General features: G+C 44.1%; 1 protein-coding gene across 2 annotated transcripts in view; it reads left to right on the top strand.

Annotated features, from left to right (window-relative positions):
- The first annotated feature begins 493 nt into the window (after positions 1 to 493).
- The window catches only part of REPS2 (RALBP1 associated Eps domain containing 2), a 233,833-nt gene continuing 214,287 nt past the window's right edge, over positions 494 to 20,039 (top strand). Inside the window, exon 1 of one of the 2 annotated variants that reach the window (XM_033947429.1) lies at positions 494 to 1,021. In XM_033947429.1, coding sequence (XP_033803320.1) covers positions 842 to 1,021 — 180 coding nt within the window. In that variant the 5' untranslated portion in view covers positions 494 to 841. The remainder of the gene's footprint in view (positions 1,022 to 20,039) is intronic. The other variant, XR_004539739.1, reaches the window with a different exon arrangement.

Raw genomic sequence — 20,039 nt, 5'->3', positions numbered from 1 at the left:
TGCTTTCTCCTACGTCCGATCGGATGGGATTACCACGGACCTCCATGAACCTCATTTGCATGCAAAGTTGTTTGAACAACGGTCATCGTTTTCAAATTGGAAAGCGACGCAAGGATTTTAATGGCAATTTTAAAGCATCGGGGCCTAAAGAAACAAAGTTACTGTTTAGACTTAAACATCTGCTATTTATACGTGCAAATGACTCCCAAGGTTTCTACAATTCACTCCAAATAATTCGACCTAATTAGAAATGAATAACCTGAAGTAACTGGAATGGCCAGTGGGTGGCACAAAATAAATCTAATTTAAGACTTCACGGTTAATTTAACAAGAAGGATCCAAAAAGCTGGAGTTCCAGCCTGCAGCAGCCAGCAAGGTAGAATTAAGCCCCACCCGAAAGCCCTTGGGAGGCCAAACCAAAACAGGATAAACTCAAACCTGGAGGATTGTCAGACAGGAAGAATGAAAAACAAACAAACCCAGACAAAAAAAGAGTGCAGGGTGCCCTCACCTCCAGCCCCCAGCAACTGAGGATGGAAGAGGATGAAAAAAAAAACCTTAATAGTTAACAAGTGTGAGGGAAGGAGGTTGCTTCTGAAAACCAAAAGAAAGAAAATTCTGCTGAAGCAAGAAAAGTGAGAGCTGGATGTGCTAAGTCGCCAGCAGTCAGCAGCATTTCACTGCAGAGAGAGAGAGAGAGCGAAAGCCACACACAAGCACAGCATTGAGGAGAGGACATTCCCCTTGGAACAGCACCTCCTCCTCATTCCAGCTCCTACCTGCAACCTCCCTCCCTCTCTTTGGCAGCCCAGAAGCAGAGCCAGCTGAAGCTCTCGTGCTCATGGAACAGGCATTTGCTGCCGGGGACCTCCTGCTGCCCCTGAGTGACAGCGAGCAGAAATGGTACTCGGAGCTGTTCTCTCGGTGCCAGGCGGAGGGCACAGCGAGGGCAGCTGCTAGGGGCAGCAAAGTGGCCGAGCTGTTCCGGGCATCGCAGCTGCCCGCCGACACTCTGAACCAGGTAAGTGAGCAGGGCACAGCTTCGCGGGCAACTGGCAGAGCAGAAAAGTTTGACAGCTCTCTCTTCATCTTCTAGGATGGCAGACTGTACTAGGGGCTTAAGTCCTTCTTGGCTCCTATATGATTCCTCTCATCCCCTATAGCCAGTATCAGTGCATAAAAATCCTTATTGTTATCTGAAAGACTTTAAATACTACTAGAAAGCTGGACTGAAAAGCACCTTAAATTGGATCGAAAAAGTTAGCCAGTTTCTGGAATCTGGTCTGAAGTTTTCCTGTGTTTCAGTAGCGCCTTTAAAAAATGCCCCAAGGAAAACCATTGGATTGTCATTTTCTTAATGTGTGGACTCTGCTTTGTTTATTTGTAAAGAAAATTTACATTAAATTATCTGCTCTTATCTGCTTATATTCAACCTTAGGAAGCACAGTAAAGTCTAGCTGTAAACAGTTACCTTTTACTAGTTTTTGGAGATATGAGTTTGTTACTGTACCTTTATACAAAACTGTGTTAAGCCCCACACTAGGGCCCCTTTGACAGTGTTCCACACCCAAAGTGACGGGCAGGGTCAGGAACTGGTTGAGTGGAAGGCGACAGAGGGTCGTGGTCATATGGAGATCGCTCTGAGGAAAGGGATGTTAGCCCAGTGATGTGCCTCAAGGTTCTGTTCTTGGGCCTGTTCATTTAACATTTTATAAACGATATCGGTGAAGGGGTTGTCGGGTAAGATTTGCCTCATTGAGGATGATACGAAAATTTGCAATAGAGTGGACACGCCGGATGGTGTGAATAACATGAAGAAAGACCTGGCGAAGCTTGAAGAATGGTCTGCAATTTGGCAGCTAAAATTCATGCTAGGAAATGCAAGGTCATGCATTTGGACTGCAAAAACCCGAGGAACGGAACAGTTTAGGGAGGGAAAAACTTATGTGCACGACAGAAGAGCTTGGGTGTGATTCTATGGGATGATCATAAGGTGGCCAAACAGGTTGTAAAAGTGACAGCGAAAAGCTAGAAGGATGCTAGGGTGCATAGGGAGAGGTATGGAGAGTAGGAAAAAGGAGGTATTGATGCCCCTGTATAAGACTCTGGTGAGACCTCATTAGAATATTGTGTACAATTCTGGAGGCTGCACCTTCAAAAAGATATAAAAAGAATGGAGTCAGTCCAGAGGAAGGCTACTAAAATGGTATGTAGTCTTCGTCATAAGGTGTATGAGGACAGACTTAAATATCTCAATATGTATACAGTGGTGCCTCGCATAACGAACGCCTCGCACAGCGAACGCTGCGCACAACGAACTTCAGGTCTTGCTTCCTACAACGAACTTCGTTTCACACAACGAAGTCGCCCGAGCTGCATCCTTCCGCGCTGGCACTGCGCTTAACTGCCCTCTCTCCGCCTGGCTCCCTGTGCAGTGGCGGACCGTCGGCTCGCAGGGGCCCGGCGCCTACTGCTGATGGCGTTGGGGGGGGCGGAGCTACTCTCCGCCGCTTCCCCGATGCTAGAAAAAATACAGTAACAGCTTTGTTCTCTCTCACCATTGGCAATCTGTTTACATATTGAAAGAAACAGGAAAACAAAAGCTTATCCATTTAGACCATTTTGTAATAAGTATAAACTAGTATTATAGACAGAATGAATCTGCCCAAGGAAATGGGACAACATTTTCAACCATGCAGGCATTTAAAAAAATGAACAGTTAAGTCCCAGTTTTTGCCGCTGAGGACTCTGCCTCTCTCACTGTAAAATTAGACTCTACTTAGTCTGTCTTTAAATTTAAAAATGTGGTGTTTGTTTTAAAAAACAATTATGTTTTTAGATGTATCTAAATAAACATAATAACAAAAAATTTATCTTTTTTATGTCATCTTAGCATATTTTATGCTGCAGAACGAATATTTTTTTAACATGTATTGTTATGGGAAAACGCGTTTCACATAACGAACTTTTCGCATAACAAACTTGCTCCTGGAACCAATTAAGTTCGTTGTGTGAGGCACCACTGTACTTTAGAGCAGTGTCCCGGCACCCGGAAGTCGACATGATGATGTCACGCACCATGCGCGGAGGCCCGTCTTGCCATGACCCCGCCCTTACAGGGATCTGGGAGGTGCAAGGAGTCGAGGAGAGAGGAGAGTCATTCACGCCGGCTGACATCCTACAGACACGTCCTGTAGGCAGGCAGCTGGCGTGGATGACTCTCCTCACCAGCATGTTGCGGCACACCAGAAATCTCAGGAAGCACACTGGTGTGCCGCAGCACACAGTTTGCGATACACTGCTTTAGAGGAAAGGTGGGAGAGGGGAGATATGATAGAGACGTTTAAATACCTACGTGGCATAAATGCGCAGGAGTCAAGTCTCTCACTTGAAAGGAAGCTCTGGAGTGAGTGGGCATAGGATGAAGTTAAGAGGCGACAGGCTCAGGAGTAATCTAAGGAAATACTTTTTCAGAAAGGGTGGTAGATGCGTGGAATTAAAGAAAGCGTGGGATCTCTCGGAGAGAGAAAGGGATAATGGTTACTGCAGATGGACAAACTGGATGGGCCATTTGGCCTTTATCTGCCATCATGTTTCTATGTATTACAATAGCAGCGGTAGCAATTCCCATACCACAAATGTGATACAGCGCATTCTATTCTTATTGGCTGCATCGCATTTGGTGCACTAGTACTCACTACTGCGGCTTTGTAAAAGGGGCATTTAGTTTTTGCATATCTACACTATCTGTATACCATGTTTCCCCGAAAATAGACAGTGTCTTATATTAATTTTGGGTCCAAAAAACACATTAGGGCTTATTTTCAGGGATGCCTTATCTTTTTCATGTACAACAATCATCTCTCCCTTCCTCTCCTCTACTCCAATTCTTCCTCTTTTCTTTCTCTCTCTCCCCCCCCCCCCATGTGCAGCATGATTCCTCCTCTCTTACCCATCCTCTTGTACAGCAAGACCCCTCTGACCCTCCCACCATGAGACTGACACCTCCGCTCCGGATGCCTCCTAAAGCAGGAGAGGTGGGGGTTGCTGAATAAACGAGTCTAATTTTTTCAGCAAATCAGGCAGCACTAGTGTCAGGGAGTATTGGGGACATTCGGGGAGGGGGGCTTAAGGGGTTGATCATAACTAGGGCTTAATTTTGGGATAGGGCTTATATTAGGAGCATCTTTAAAAATCATGCTAGGGTTTATTTTCGGGGAAACAGGGTAGTAAATATATTTTTGTTAATTTTTTTAGAGGCGCGTCAGGGTGGAGAGTGGGTGTTCATGACCTAACCAGTTAGCGCATTTCCATTACCTCATGCTAACTGGCGGGTGCATAGATAATGGGGGAACCCATACTGCCTGCAGAATAGGTGGCGGTATGTGCTCCCATGGTAATTTTTAAAAATGGCAACTTTAGCGAACGGCCGTTATTTTATTTTATTTTTTTAAAAAAAATTTATAATTCACTCTAAATAAATGGAAAATCAGGGTTTTATATGTTTAGGGTAAAAATGTTCTGAGCTTGCGGGAATGTTATTTTTTGTAAAAGGGGGGTATGTTTGGTTCTACTCTGGCTTGTTTAAAGGCAGAATTTAAGTAATTATAAACTATAATGGTTTGCTAAGGTCAATTATTATCACAGCTTTGTAAGAGAACCCCATTGTGCATGCAAAATTGGTTTACCCCCTCCTTTACTAACGCATAGCGCGGGTTTTAGCGCCAGCAGCGGCGGTAACTGCTCCGACGCTCCTGCCTCCTCTTGAGCAGGCGTTAGTTTTTCAGCCAGCGCGGGGGTTAGCGCGTGATGAAAAGTCGTGCGCGTTACACCCGCTAGCGCAGCTTTGTAAGAGGAGCCCCATGTGTCAAATGGTACAGTCAGAACAGTACAGGCTTTAAAGCAATTTGAAAAAAGAAGGAAAAAGCCTCAGACAAGGGCCCTCCCACCTCCACAAATGTGTTTTCAAATGTGGTTGAGTGATCACCTTCATCAAACCTTCATCAAACGTGCTGTGCTGTACTTTAGAAGACGTAAAAAGATAGGAGAAAGATCTTTTCAACTTATCTTCAACTGATCGGAACACCAACAGTGGCTAGCATTTCACCCGTCTGCTGCCTCAGGTGTAACACGTCCGATCAGACTTTCAAATGGAACGCTGAACGTGTTTCCTGCATCCTACCCTCATGATGAATCCCCCTCTTATACCTATACTTCCTCTGCTATGCCTCTCCACCCTTACAGCCTTACAGAACATATCCCCCAACAATAACATCATAGAACTACAAGTAACAAAGACCCAGCCCATCAGAAACCCAAAACCAATCGATGGAATACATTGGACAACCTCGGCACATTCTCCCTATACTCTGGAACAAACACAATCACAACAGACACCGAAAACAAACTAACCCTAAACCACTCAACAACCCACTACCTAAAAAGTGCTCAACAAAACCAAACGAAATCACCATCCCCTGCCAACACTTGATCAGTGGTAAACAAGCTCTTCATCCTAAATGACCTAATCACATCCAAGGATATTGCTCTGACGTTCATCACAGAAACATGGCTGAAAGACCTAGAAAGCCCTGAACTCTCGCACCTCTGCCCACAAAGTCACAACATTCTTCGTGGCAATAATCTACAAAAACTCATATACCGTCACCGAGGCAGACTCGAATTCCAACCCGACCTAGAATAGATCACCTGCAAGCTCAAAAGCGAGCACAACCTTGCACACAAGAACTTGGGAATACTTCTACTCTAAAGACCTCCTAGCACTAATTCAGACTCCATCACAAAAACGGAAATAATAACAAACCTCACTTGCCAACATGACAAACTAATCATACTTGGAGATATCAACCTACTCCTTGAATCTGCAGAAAATAAAGAAGTCATTAAACTCAAGACTCTACTTGAGGACTGTCAAATCACAATCATACCCTCAGGCCCCACCTATGAAAAAGGCCATACCCTAGATGTGTTTGCATCCCCCTCCCCAAACCTAGTCAATAGGGCCACATGGTCCCAGCGGTCCGCTCCCGCTGCGGCACATCAGGTCCTTGACCTGTGAAGTGGTTCCTGACCATTTTTTATAACCTACCTCTGCTTCTATCTGTACCCCTCAATCCCTTTATCCTTTAGGAACCTATCCAAACCTTCCTTGAACCCCTGTACTGTGCTCTGGCCTATCACAACCTCTGGAAGCGCGTTCCATGTGTCCACCACCCTCTGGGTAAAAAAGAATTTCCTAGCATTTGTCCTAAACCTGTCCCCTTTCAATTTCTCCGAGTGACCCCTAGTGCTTGTGGTTCCCCACAGTCTGAAGAATCTGTCCTTATCTACCTTCTCTATGCCCCTCAGGATTTTGAAGGTTTCTATCATGTCCCCTCTAAGTCTCCTCTTCTCTAGGGAGAACAGCCCCAACATTTTCAACCTGTCAGCGTATGAAAAATTTTCCATACCTCTTATCAGTTTAGTCACTCTTCCCTGGACCCCCTCGAGTACTGCCCTGTCTTTCTTGAGGTACGGCGACCAGTACTGGACACAGTACTCCAGGTGCGGGCACACCATTGCACGATACAGCGGCATGATGACTTCCTTTGTCCTGGTTGTGATACCCTTTTTAATGATGCCCAGCATTCTGTTTGCTTTCTTTGAGGCTGTCGTACACTGTGCCGATGGTATCAATGTTGTGTCCACCATCACCCCCAGGTCTCTTTCAAGGTTGCTCACCCCTAGCAATGTTCCCCCCATTTTGTAGCTGAACATCGGGTTCTTTTTCCCTACATGCATGACCTTGCATTTCTCTATGTTAAAACTCATTTGCCACTTTTTTGCCCACTCCTCCAGTCTCGTCAGGTCCCTTTGCAGGTCTTCACAGTCTTCCGTGGTTCTGACCCTGCTGCAGAGTTTGGTGTCAGCAAATTTAATGACCTCACATTTCGTCCCCGTCTCCAGGTTGTTAATAAATATATTGAACAGGAGCGGTCCCAACACTGATCCCTGTGGAACTCCGCTCGTGACCCATTGCCAGTCTGAGTAATGGCCTTTTACTCCAACCCTCTGTTTCCTGCCTGCCAGCCAGTGTTTGATCCATCGGTGGACTTCCCCTTGCATCCTGTGGCTTTCGAAAAAATCACAGCACCGAGCTCCTCATCATCACTTTAATCACTAAAATCAAACAGTTGCTAAACTCGGGTCATCAGGCAATACTACTTCAATTTGATATCTCCGCGGCTTTCGACTCGGTGGTTCACCAACTACTCCTAGCCAAACTCAGAAATCGGAATAACAGGGACTGTACTGAAATGGTTTGCCGACTTCCTACAAAAGCGCAAATACATGATCAAAAAGCAAGAGATATATTCCAACCCTTGGAAGGCATTGTGTGACATACCACAAGGCTCCCCATTATCCCCAATCCTATTCAATTTATTCATGAGCTTGCTGGGACACATCAAAATGGAAGACGAAACTGTACTATCTTATGCCGATGACATTCTCCTCATCTCTAAAACCAATAACCATCCTAATATGGCCGAAAAAATCTCAAACAATATAGATAAAATCCAAACATCGGCAACAAACAAGTTGAAACTGAATGCCATCAAGACCAAAGCCATTGGTTTCCGCACCGCACAACAAAACATCATATCTAACCTCACTCTTTCATCAGGCATCACTCTCACAATGGAAAAATCCACCAAGGTACTCGGTTGCATCTTAGACGACACTCTCACAATGGAACCACAAATTTCTAACCTTCGGAAAAAGACCATCTATACTATGTGTCAACATGCGTCTCACTAGACCTATTTCCACCCACATCACTGTGCTCTGATCATTCAGATGATGGTCCTACCTCAACTGGACTATTTCAACTCCGCCTACCTTGGCATCAACACCACTCTTATCCATAAACTGCATGCTCATCCTGAACACAACCATTAGGACTAATCTACAAATTAAGAAATATGATTTATTCACAACCTTCATGCAGGCAACTACACTGGCTTCCAATATCAATCCTGAATAATTTTCAAAACTTCATGCATCCTACACCAGATTCTGTACGGAAACTCAGCATGCCTCTCTCCATCCAACTATTCTCTACTGTTTGGTCGCATCAAGAAGAATCCTTAACAGAATTCAACTAAACCTACCATCCACAAAATACCTCACTACAAGCATATTTTTTCACTCTTTGCTAGACTTATCTGGGTGTAAAAAACCTGGAATGACCTACCAGAAACCATCAGGAAAGAGGACAAACTACACCACATTACAGGAAAAAACTTAAAGACCCACCTCTATGACATTTAACTGTTTCAGCTTCTGTATTGCACTCCCCCTACTCCTAGGCCCCTCCCCCTGCTCTCCATGCTCCACTACCTTCCCTCTTCCTCTTTGATCTGTCACCTTGAGATTGTATAGGTTTGTGCAACTCACAAATGGAAGATTAGATTAGATTAAATTATACTCAAATTTTTTTTTACCTGTGCTCATCCCTACTAATTATAGGGCCCCTTTTACAAAGCCGTGGTAGCAATTTCTGTGCGGCAAATGTGACTCAGCCCTTTCAATTCCTCTGGGTTGTGTTGCATTTGCTGTGCTGCAACTCACTACCGTAGCTTTGTAAAAGGGGCCCATAGTGACTGAAGCCAGCTATCAGCACCAGACTGCCCCCCATTTGTTTTTTTTGTAATCAAATTATTCAGTTAATATTATTCGCAATGAAGAAGAGTATTAGAATCCCCCGCTCCTTAGATAAGTTAAAAGCAAATGCCAGGCCAGCAGGATCCACAAAGTCAGATAAAGTTGGGGGGCAGGGGTTATGTCTGCTTGTTCTGATTGCTTCTCAAAGTGAAACAGAAGTTGAAAATGGTTTATAGTCAAATGCGCGCAAGACAACAGCACGCAGACAAGTGAGCACAAGACAAGTGAGCACCAAGACAACAGCGCCAAGACAAGTGAGCGCAAGACATTTGAGCGCAAGGCAATTCAGCACAAATGAGTTTTAGTAACAAGCACAAGCGGGACAAGTGAGCGCAAGACAACTGAGCGCGAGACAACTGAGCGAAAGACATCTGAGCGCCGGCAAGTGAGCGCAAGACAAATGAGCGCAAGACAACTGAGCAAAAGATATCTGAGCGCCGGCAAGTAAGCGAAAGACATCTGAGCACAAGACAAATGAGCGAAAGGATATGGCATTGCTCGAGAGAGTTCAGAGGAGAGCAACACGACTGATTAAGGGGATGGAAAGCCTTTCATATGCTGAGAGATTGGAAAAACTGGGACTCTTTTCCCTAGAAAAGAGAAGATTAAGAGGGGATATGATAGAGACTTACAAGATCATGAAGGGCATAGAGAGAGTAGAGAGGGACAGATTCTTCAAACTTTCAGAGAATAAAAAAACAAGAGGGCATTCGGAAAAGTTGAAAGGAGGCAAATTCAAAACTAATGCTAGGAAATTCTTCTTTACACAACGGGTGGTGGACACCTGGAATGCGCTTCCAGAGGAAGTTATAGGGCAGAGTACAGTACTGGGGTTTAAGAAAGGTTTGGACAAATTCCTGCTGGAAAAGGGGATAGAGGGGTATAGATAGAAATTTACTGCACAGGTCCTGAACCTGTTGGGCCGCCGCGTGAGCGGACTGCTGGGCGCGATGGACCTCGGGTCTGACCCAGCGGAGGCATTTCTTATGTTCTTATGAAAGACAACTGAGCGCAACACATCTGAGCGCCGGCAAGTGAGCAAATATGTCTGTACTTACCTTTCAATATGTCTGTACCAATATGTCTGTACTTACCTTTCAAATCATACCTCCAATAGTAGAATTATTGGCTTGACAACCATCAATGGATTAAAAACGTCACTATACCTAAGCACAGACAGAAGGAAGGATGAGAGGCCCAAAAAAAGGACCCACTACAATGGTAGACAATCACCTCACTACAACTACACACCCAAGCCAAGAAGTTTAAACCAATAAGCTCCACAGTCAGCATATTGATCCTATCCTACCGTTCTGATTTAGCAAAATGAAGGATATTATGATATGATATGAAGCTATTCATATACCTGTAAATGTGAATATCCTCTTATGAACGATTACCTGCATTCAGACAATGGTACCTATTTGTCTTTAAGGAATAATGATATGAAATGCATTTATAAAACTATAAACCATAAGCACACTCAAATTAAAAAATATTCAGATACTAGTCTTGCTGGCATAAGAGTTTTTACCCCATGCAAAAATGTTTCTTTAGAAACATAGAAAAAATGACGGCAGAAAAGGGCCATTGCCCATCAAGTCTGCCCACTCTATTGACCCTCCCCATAACCCTCTGAAAGATCACACTCTGATGACCCATCCCCTTAGCTCTACCCTCTTAGAGATCCGACATGGGCATCCCATTATTCTTAAAATCTGGCACGCTGCTGGCCTCGATCACTTGCACTGGGAGCTCGTTCCAATGATTAACCACTCTTTCGGTAAAGAAATACTTCCTGCATTAAATTATATATACAATTAATATCTCAGACATCACAATCAATGAAAGAATATTTTTTCCCCTCTCGCGCTTTTATTATGCGGGTGCGAGAATGACCGAACTTTGATCCGTGCATGTGCGCCAAGCGTTCCATTATAGTTGCTACACTCGGGTCAACGTTAATTATGCGAGTGTACAAATGACCACAAACAACAAAACTTTAATCTGAACAAGCGCATCTTATATAGCTTTCAAAAGTAATGAAATGAAAATATACTGTCCGCGCGCTTTTGTCTATGAACCATGAACCCAAAATATAAACATACCTGCAAATGAAGAAATTTGGAAGTAGCGTTGCTCTCACCAAAGGCGAGTAAAATCCGCGCAAGACAAATATCTGTTATGGAGCAAAGTCTAGCAAAACCTATAACGGACACAGGCAGCGAAAGGAAGGCGGGCTGTTCTGAGCACATATATAAAGAGGAAATGTAACCATAGTAACGAAAATGCATTCACGTGACTTATAGTCAAAGCACAAAGAAGCAAGGGAACCAAATGATAACGTGGTGAACGTGCGCGTGCCCCTCCGCCATGCGCCATTTTGAGGCGCGCTGAATTGTGGTTGCGCTGAGTTGTCCCTGCGCCGAATTGTCTTGCACGCTGTTATCCTTGCGCTGAATTGTCTTGCGCGATGTTAGCCTTGCGCTCAATTGTCTTGCACTCACTTGTCTTGGCGTTTTTGTCGGCGTGCTTTTGTCTTGCGCGCATTTGACCTGCCACCGTTGAAAAGACAGGGCTGGCTTAGCTCTTCTGTTGGGCCTGGAGTTAGCTGGTTGTCGTGCTTCCGCCACAGAAGAGTTAAGTCAGCAAAGTTGCAAACCTGTTCTGGTATCACCCTGATGCATCTGGGAAAGTACAAAACAGAGCAAGGGCAACCAGAAGGGTATCTCAGTCCAGGGCAGTTTTTGCAGGGCAAAAAACGTGCTCATTTCGGTTTATGAAAATGTACAAACAGAAGAAATTAGGTATCCTCTGCAAAGGAAACAGATTATAGCCAGGCAAAAGTAGTAAACTGATCCTCTCTTGAAATTCAACTGTTTACCCAAAATGCATGCTGACATATTAAATTGTGATAATGTGCTGCTAATGTATGCAAATTATCTTGCATTAATGGCCCATGTTAATGACTTGCAAATCCAATTACAGGTAAAATTCTTAGCTGTTAAAGTTAGCACACTAATAAAACTAGTTTTAAGGTAAAAAAAAAAAAAATCTTGACAGATACCTCTTTGATGTGTAAAGTTTCTGATGCTAATACAGTGTTCTTATTTCTCCTCAAAGGCTACCAAATAGGCCAGGTCTTCAGGCTATTTCTAAGTAATATGCTTGAGAAATCTGCATACATTACATTACATTACATTACATTAGTGATTTCTATTCCGCTTGTGCCTTGCGGTTCTAAGCGGATTACAAGTTAGAAGACTGGACATTTCCAGTAGCATTGCAGTACATATAATCAAGAATGCGTTAAGTTACAATTGTTGTTCTGGACTTTTCCAGGATAAATTGGTAGTAGATTGTAGATAGTGATAGGTTGTTTAGACGAATAGAGATAATATTGTCCGGATTCTGCTGTTTAGACGAATAGAGATAATACTGTCCGGATTCGGGTGTTGCTGGTGGTGGTGTTAGGTAGTCATGAGAGCATTTTCTAATACTTTTGTGAGGTTATGATGATGGGAAGTGTTTTTTGAAGAGATGAGTTTTGATTTCTTTTCGGAATGCTTTAATGTCTATTGATTTGGTCAGTAGATTGGTGATTGGTAGTATCGATCTTTGCTGCCTGTGTCGCTAAAAGGCTGTCATATAGTTTCTTTCGTCGTGTTCCTTTGAGAGGGGGGTGAGTGAATAGGCTCTGAGTTCTCCTTAATCTGTGTGAGAGGTTACGGTGTAGTCTGTTGTTTAGGTAGCTGGGTGCTGTTCCATGTATTACTTTGTATAGTAGACAGTAGAATTTGAACTGGGATCTTGCTTTTATTGGTAGCCAGTGTGAGTCTAGGTATGCTTTGGTGATGTGGTCATATTTGCCTAGTGAGTAGATGATTCTGAGGGCTGTGTTCTGAACTGTCTGTAATTGTTTTATCATGTAATTTGGGCATGATAGGTATAGGCTGTTACAGTAATCTACAATACTCAGTACTAGGGATTGTACTAATATCTTGTATTGATCTTTGTTGAAGAATTTTCTTATTTTTCTTAGGTTACGTATTGTGAAGAATGCTCTTGGATGATTTTGTGGATTTGAGACTGCATTGTGCAGTTTCTGTCTAGTAGAATTCCAGGATCTTGAGTGTACTTTGCATTGGGTACTTGATTGTATTTACTATCTAGTTCTGTGAGAGATGGGTTTTTTTTCCCTTTCCAGTAGTAGGAATTTAGTTTTTTCCGAGTTCAGTTTAGTTTATGACTTGACATCCATTTTCTACCGTTTCCATTGTCATTTTCAGGTGGTTTGTGGATAAGGGGTCTTGAATATTAAAGGGGAGGAGGATAGTTATATCATCTGCGTAGCTGAATGATACTGTGTTTAGGGCGTCTAGGGTTATGCCTAGGGATGCTATGAAGAGGTAAAATAATATGGGTGATAATGGTGATTCCTTGTGGTACTCCACATGGGTTTGACCATGGTTCGGATATGTGCTCTTTTGATTTGACTTTGTATGTTCGTGTTTTGAGGAAGCTTTGGAAACCATTTGTGAACATTACCTGAGATTCCTATTGCGTCTAATATCTGGAGTAGTGTGTGATGGTCAACTAGGTCGAATGCCGCAGACAGATCGAGTTGAATGAGAAGCAGCTTGTTTCCTTTGCTGAGTGTGTTGTCGGGCAATGTCTAATAGTGATACCAGTAGAGTTTCTGTGCTATGGTTGGATCTGAATCCAGATTGTGATGGATGTAGTATGTGATGGTCTTCAAGGTAGTTGGAGAGGTGTTGTGCGACAAGGCCTTCTGTTATTTTAATGTATAGAGGGATTGAAGCGATTGGTCTATAGTTTGCAGGATTATCTATAGGACCTTTGGGATCTTTTAGGATAGGTGTAATTATGATTTCTCCTAATTCCGGTGGGAAATGACCTTCACTTAGTGTTGTTTGAAGCCATAGTGTGAGGCTAGCTTTAAAATTTGGTGGAAGCTGTTGCTAGTAAGTATGAGGGACAGTTGTTCAAGTCACATGAGGATTTGCTGTATTTTTTGTAAAGGCCTGTTCAAGTCTGACCATTGTATCTTTGGGAAGTTTGTCCATATCCTGTCTGCTGGTATTGCTTCATCTGTTTTGGGATTGATTCGTATTTCTTCTATGTTGATTCTTGAATTGTTGAATGTGGATCTGGTTGTGATGATTTTTGTGTTTGAAGTGATCCGCTAATTGGGTGGCTGTGGGAGTTTGGTTTCCTTGGGTGGCGAGAAATGGTTATGGTATCGGTGAGATTTCTTAAGATGTCAAAAAGTATTCTTGTGTCTGGTTTTTTCGGTTGCTGATGAGTTTGGAGTAGTAGTATTGTCGTTTTTCCTTCAGTTTGGTATTGTATTGTTTGATTAGGATTTTCCATTCATCTTTGATGTGGTTGAGTTTTTGTTTTTTCCATGACCTTTCTAATTGTCTGCATTTTCTTTTTAGTTGTAGAAGTTTGTCGTCGAACCATTTATTAGATGGTCTGTCTATTTTGTTTTTGTTTTTTATTGGAGCAAGTTCGTTAGTGTAGATTCACTGAGGGTCCGCCAGTGGTTTATGAATTCTTTGGGGTTGTTGGGGGTCGATTTCGGGTCAACTGTGTTCCAGAATGTGTGAGGTTCGATTTCGGTCTGAATTTGATGAGTGTTTTCTTTGGGATTGGGTTTGTTGTTATTTTAGAGCCCAATTGATGGTGAATGAATATTTGAAATGGTCTGACCATAGTGTAGGGATGCCAGGATCCGTTTGAGATGTAGATGTTTTGTGTGTTTTGATTTGGAGATGAGTAAGCTGCTATATCAAGTTGATGACCTTTTTCGTGTGTGGGTTCTGGGTTGAGAATTTGATAGGATAAAGTGTTGAGGTATGAGAGTATATCTGTTGTTTGTTTGGATGATTGATCTTCTAAGTGGAGATTTAAGTCTCCGAGGATCAGGTTATGTGTGAGGAGAGTGAGTTCTGGAAGATGAATTCTTCAAGTTCTTGTTTTGAAGTGTTCCATTTACCTGGTGTAATGTAGCAAATAAGACAGTTCAGGTTTCCATTGAGTGATTTGTCAGATATTTGGCAGGCTTAGCAGGTCAAGATAAGGGGTGGAGTGCTTGGTTAGTACTCGATGTTGAGATTGTTTTTTGTTATGATTGCTAGACCTCCTCCTCTTCTGTTTTCTCGACATACTACTTCAAGTTTATATCCTTTGGGGCAGAATTCTGTGATGCTTGGATCTGACTCAGAAGTGAGCCATGTTTCGGTTAGGAAGAGACAGCCTAGATACAGTAGAGGCAAAAATTATTCACAACCCAGGCCCAGATGCACAAAAGTCACTGTGCGTCTAACGATCATTGCTAAATCTTAGATGCACTGGGAGAGGCCTAAGATTCTGATTGGCTCAGATACCTAAGGTCCCTCCCATAGGAGGGGCTTAAGGTACCTGAACCAATTGGAGTCTTAAGCCTCTCCCCGGTGCATCTCAGGATGCACCGGGAAGGGGAAGGGCCCGCTCTTTGAAGAGGCGGGCCTGCTGGTAAGAGGGAGTGGGCATCCCTTTTGTTGGTTTTCTACAACAAGGTATGAGGAGGGTTTGGGGGTTTGTGCTTGAGCTGGGGGGTTCTGATCTGATGCCCACCAGCCCAGTAGGGCTCTCTCTTGGGGACTTGGTTGGGGTGTTTGGGAGGGGTCGGAAGGGAGAGCCTTGTTGGGGCGGTAGCATGGAGATGGGGGATCCCAGGTTTTGGTAAGTCAGGGGTGTGGGGATGGTCTGGGTGGCCGAGGCAGGAGGGAGTGGGCATCCCTCCTGCTGGTGATCTTCATGGGGGAGGGGGAATTTGGGTGGCCACAATCTTTTGGGGCGGGTTGGAGCACAGTGGGATTCAGAGTGTGGAGGTATGTGTTTCTGAGGCAGGAGGGAGTGGGCATAATAGGGAGAGGCATTGTGTATGTGTAACAGATGCACAACATCTGTGTCAAAGAAAAAAAAAAATGTCTTCCTGCTCCGAACAGCTGAGTGGCAAGAGGTTGCTTCGAGACTTCCCATGCCGCTCAGCTATTCGGGCTTCCCCTGCCAGCTCTGCGCATGTATGAGAGTCACTTTCTCAACGATCAATCAGATGGGATTACGGTGAATCTCCGCAAAACTCATTAGCATGGAAACCGATTGGAACATTGATCATCTCTTTAAAATCGGACAAAAAAATCATCTCACAGTGACCCACAAGGTCTTAATGATCGTTTTTAATGCATCTGGGCCCCAGTCCTTGGGGTGTCTCAACTAGACCCACTGGGTTTTCAGAATATCCACAACTGGTATGGCTCCGGCCATGTTGTTAGACAGACTGGATGCACCATGAGGGTCTTTTTCTGCCATCATTTACTGTGTTATATGTGCATAAAATGGAGATGACAGCATGCTTATGTTCTTATGTGTGCCATGTATAGGACAATCAAGCCATTGTGACATCACTGACGAGTTTGGCTATAGTAATTCATAACAGCTGACATGGTTGGAGCCGAGGGCAGATGAATATAGTCTAAATCTACTTTTACCTTTACTTTTCTTTACTATTACATTGGTGTTGCTTTTCTGTTTTTATTAACATTGTATATTTTGTTGTATACTGATCTTATATGATTCTTTATGAAGGGCAGGCTATAAAATCTGAATGAACCATAAACCATATCACCATACACTAAAAATAGCAATATATAGACAAAAATTAAACAGAACTTCCAAGAAGCCAAACTCTGTGAACAGCGTAACACTAGAGGAGCAGTGATGTACATCTCCATGTTGTTAGGTGTCATCGACTCGTGCTCAAATCCTAGCAAGTTGATGAACTGCGGATCTAAAGAGAAATTGGTTTTGTGCTAGTCCAGAAATATCCTCCAGGGTTATCCCCATGGTTGTTTTCAATGTGTCCAGCCGTCTGATTGCAGGTTGCCTACTCCAGTGATCTCTCTCTTCTGATGGTGTGACCAAAATAAGACAGTCGTAACTTCATCATTGGGGCTTCAAGTGACATAGATAGTTTGATCTCTTCCAGAATCAATTTTGTTAGTTCTTCTGACGGTCCCATGGGCCTAAAATCCTTCTCCAGCCACCAAGGCTCAAATGAATCAATCTTCTTTCTGTCTTGTTTCCATAGCGTCCAGCTTGCACATCTGTAACTGACCACTGAGAAAATGAGTGCTTGGACAAGTCCTGTTCTAGAGGGCTGCACGGGAACGGGAATCGTGGGAATCCCGTGGGAATATCCCCCCTAACCCACGGGACTCCCACGGGATGGAAGGCAGGTGGAAGCAGGGTTCGTTCATATAATATAATGGACACGTCAGCCTTAGTAAAAGAGGAGGTTTAATAAGTTAAATACCTGAATAGAAAACAAAAAAAGGGTCCACCAAAGAGATTCCACAAGGAAAACGTAGCACAAACACAAAAGAAAACTGTGGAATTGATGATCCTGTCAGAAGGAATTGGCTGCTTTTTATGGGGACGGGCGGGGATGAGGTAATTCCTTGCGGGGATGGGTGGAGACGTAGAGGATCCTAGCGGGGACGGATGGGGACTGAGAGGATCCTGACGGGACGGGTTGAGGACGGAGAGGATCCTGGAGGGGACGGAGAGGATCCTGGCGGGGGAGATTGGAGAGGATCCTGGCGGGGGACGGGTGGGGGACGGAGAGGGATCCCTGGCGGGGACGGGTGGGGGATGGAGAGGATCCTGAGTGGACGGGTTGGGAACAGAGAGGATCCTGACGGGGATGGGTGGGGACGGAGAGGATCCTAGCGGGGACAGGTGGGGACGGGAGAGGTATCCTGGCGGGGACGGAGAGGATCCTGACGGGGATGGGTGGGGACGGAGAGGATCCATGACGGGGACGGGTGGGGACGGAGAGGATCCTAGCGGGGACGGGTGGGGATGGAGAAGGATCCTGACAGGGACGGAGAGGATCCTAGCGGGGACGGGTGGGGACGGGAGAGGAACCTGACGGGGACGGGTGGGGACGGATGAGGAATTCTGACGGGGACGGGTGGGGACGAGAGGATCCTAGCGGGGACGGGTGGGGACGGAGAGGATCCTGATGGGGACGGGTGGGGATGGAGAGGATCCTAGCGGGGACAGGTGGGGACAGAGAGGATCCTGGCGGGGACGGGGTGGGGACGGAGAGGATGCTGGTGGGGACGGGCAGGGATGGGTTGGGATTTCTGTCCCTGCGCAACTCTCTAGTCCTGATCTTCGTTTGGGAGTGTTACCTCCTTACCTTTGAATACTTTATTGAGAGTCTTCATTGAAGGAGCGACCCAAGTGCTATTCTGCATGATTATTTCCTCCCTGCTAGTTGCTTCTTTGTTTACAAAAGAGCCCAGGAGATTGAAATCCTTACAACAGGGCGTCAAAGCCCCTCCTCGAGGGGCCGCAATCCAGTCGGGTTTTCAGGAATTTTCCCAATGAATATGCATGAGATCTATTTGCATGCACTGCTTTCATTGTATGCTAATAGATCTCATGCATATTCATTGGGGGAAATCCTGAAACCCCCGACTGGATTGCGGCCCTCGAGGAGGGACTTTGACTCCCCTGCCTTACAACTTCTATTCTATCGCCTTCAAGTTCAAGATCTTCATAATTTTCCATGTTCATGATCTTCGTCTTGTATATATGTTCGGTTCTAATCCCATGTTATGATTTTCGGCTCTGACTTTTCTCAGTAGATAGAGCATGTCTTTTTTGCTGCTAGTGATGAGCGTTGCATCATTTGCATAGCGCAGGCTGTTTTTATTTCGCTCACCAACTTTGAAATTGACACTCTCTTCTTCCAAATTTGCTTTTCCGAAGATGGTTTCATCACGTACAGGTTGAACAAATAAGGTGGACATTTATTTATTTATTATAAAAAATTTATATTAAATGCATATTATAATAGAAATTGTAATATCTATATTATAATAGAAATAGTAATATCTATAATATTATGATTTTTTGTTTAACTTTATCTCTGAATTTCTGAAACAAGAGGATTCTTCTAATATAGAATATTAAAATTTATAATAAGTTTTAAAAAAAATGGCTTAACTATAGTAATCAAAGAATTGACGATATAATCCAGCGGGGTTTTTTCTTTTATGCTCTCTTTCTTATGTACTCTAGTCTTAATTACATGTGAACTGAGTCGAGCTCTGTTAGGAGATGACCCTGTATATAAATTGAAGACTAGATTAGATTAGACGCCGGTACTTGAGAGAGTCCAGAGAAGAGCAACTAAGCTAATAAAGGGTTATGGGGAACCTCTCCATATACTGACAGACTGAAAAAGCTGGGCTTTTCTCACTGGAAAAACGGCGACTTAGAGGAGACATGATAGAAACCTTCAAGAACATGAAGGGTGTAGAAAAAAGTAGACAGGGACAGATTTTTCAAACTATGGGGGAACCACAAGTACAAGGGGCACTCGGAGGAAATTGAGAGGGGAAAGGTTTAGAACAGGGTGTCCAATGTTGGTCCTCGAGGGCCGCAATCCAGTCGGGTTTTCAGGATTTCCCCAATGAATATGCATGAGGTCTAGTACATACAATGAAAGAAGTGCATGCAAATAGACCTCATGTATATTCATTGGGGAAATCCTGAAAATCCGACTGGACAGCGGCCCTCGAGGACCGACATTGGACACCCCTGGGGTAGGAACAAATGCCAGGAAGTTCTTTTTCACCCAGAGGGGTGTGATACATGGACGCGCTAACCGAGGATGTGATAAGCAGAAGCACGCTACAGGGGCTTCAAAGAAGGTCTGGACAGGTACCTGGAGGACAAAGGGATTGAGGGGTACAGATAAGAGTAGAAGGATAGGATTAGAGGTAATTTGTAAAATTAGTCAGAGACCACAGTTCAGGCAGTGGGCCTGATGGGCCGCCGTGGGAGCGGACCGCTGGGCGAGATGGACCTCTGGTCCTGACTCAGCGGAGGCAACTTCTTATGTTCTTAGACTTGCCATCTTGAGTGTGAGCAGAGCTGGTGTTTGGGGGTGACAACCAGGGCCATTGCCTTCTCCCCACCCCCAATGGACAAGCCTACCTCAAGCATAGAACATAGAATTAGTTACAAAATCTTACTTTTACTTTTACAACACGTTCAAAACAATCTACCAGAGTTCATTGATAGACTCTTAATTCCTTACAGTCCTTCAAATCGCTTCGTTCAAAGTCACTAGAATCTTCTTGTCAGTACCATCACTAAAAATCAATCAACACGTTGAGATCCAAACAATTTCGCTGTCACATGCACCTTCCTCTTTGGAATTTCGCTGC

This window comes from Geotrypetes seraphini, chromosome 6 (genome assembly GCF_902459505.1).
Source record: "Geotrypetes seraphini chromosome 6, aGeoSer1.1, whole genome shotgun sequence".
NCBI lineage: Eukaryota > Metazoa > Chordata > Amphibia > Gymnophiona > Dermophiidae > Geotrypetes > Geotrypetes seraphini.
This window is presented reverse-complemented; position numbering and strand designations above follow the sequence as displayed.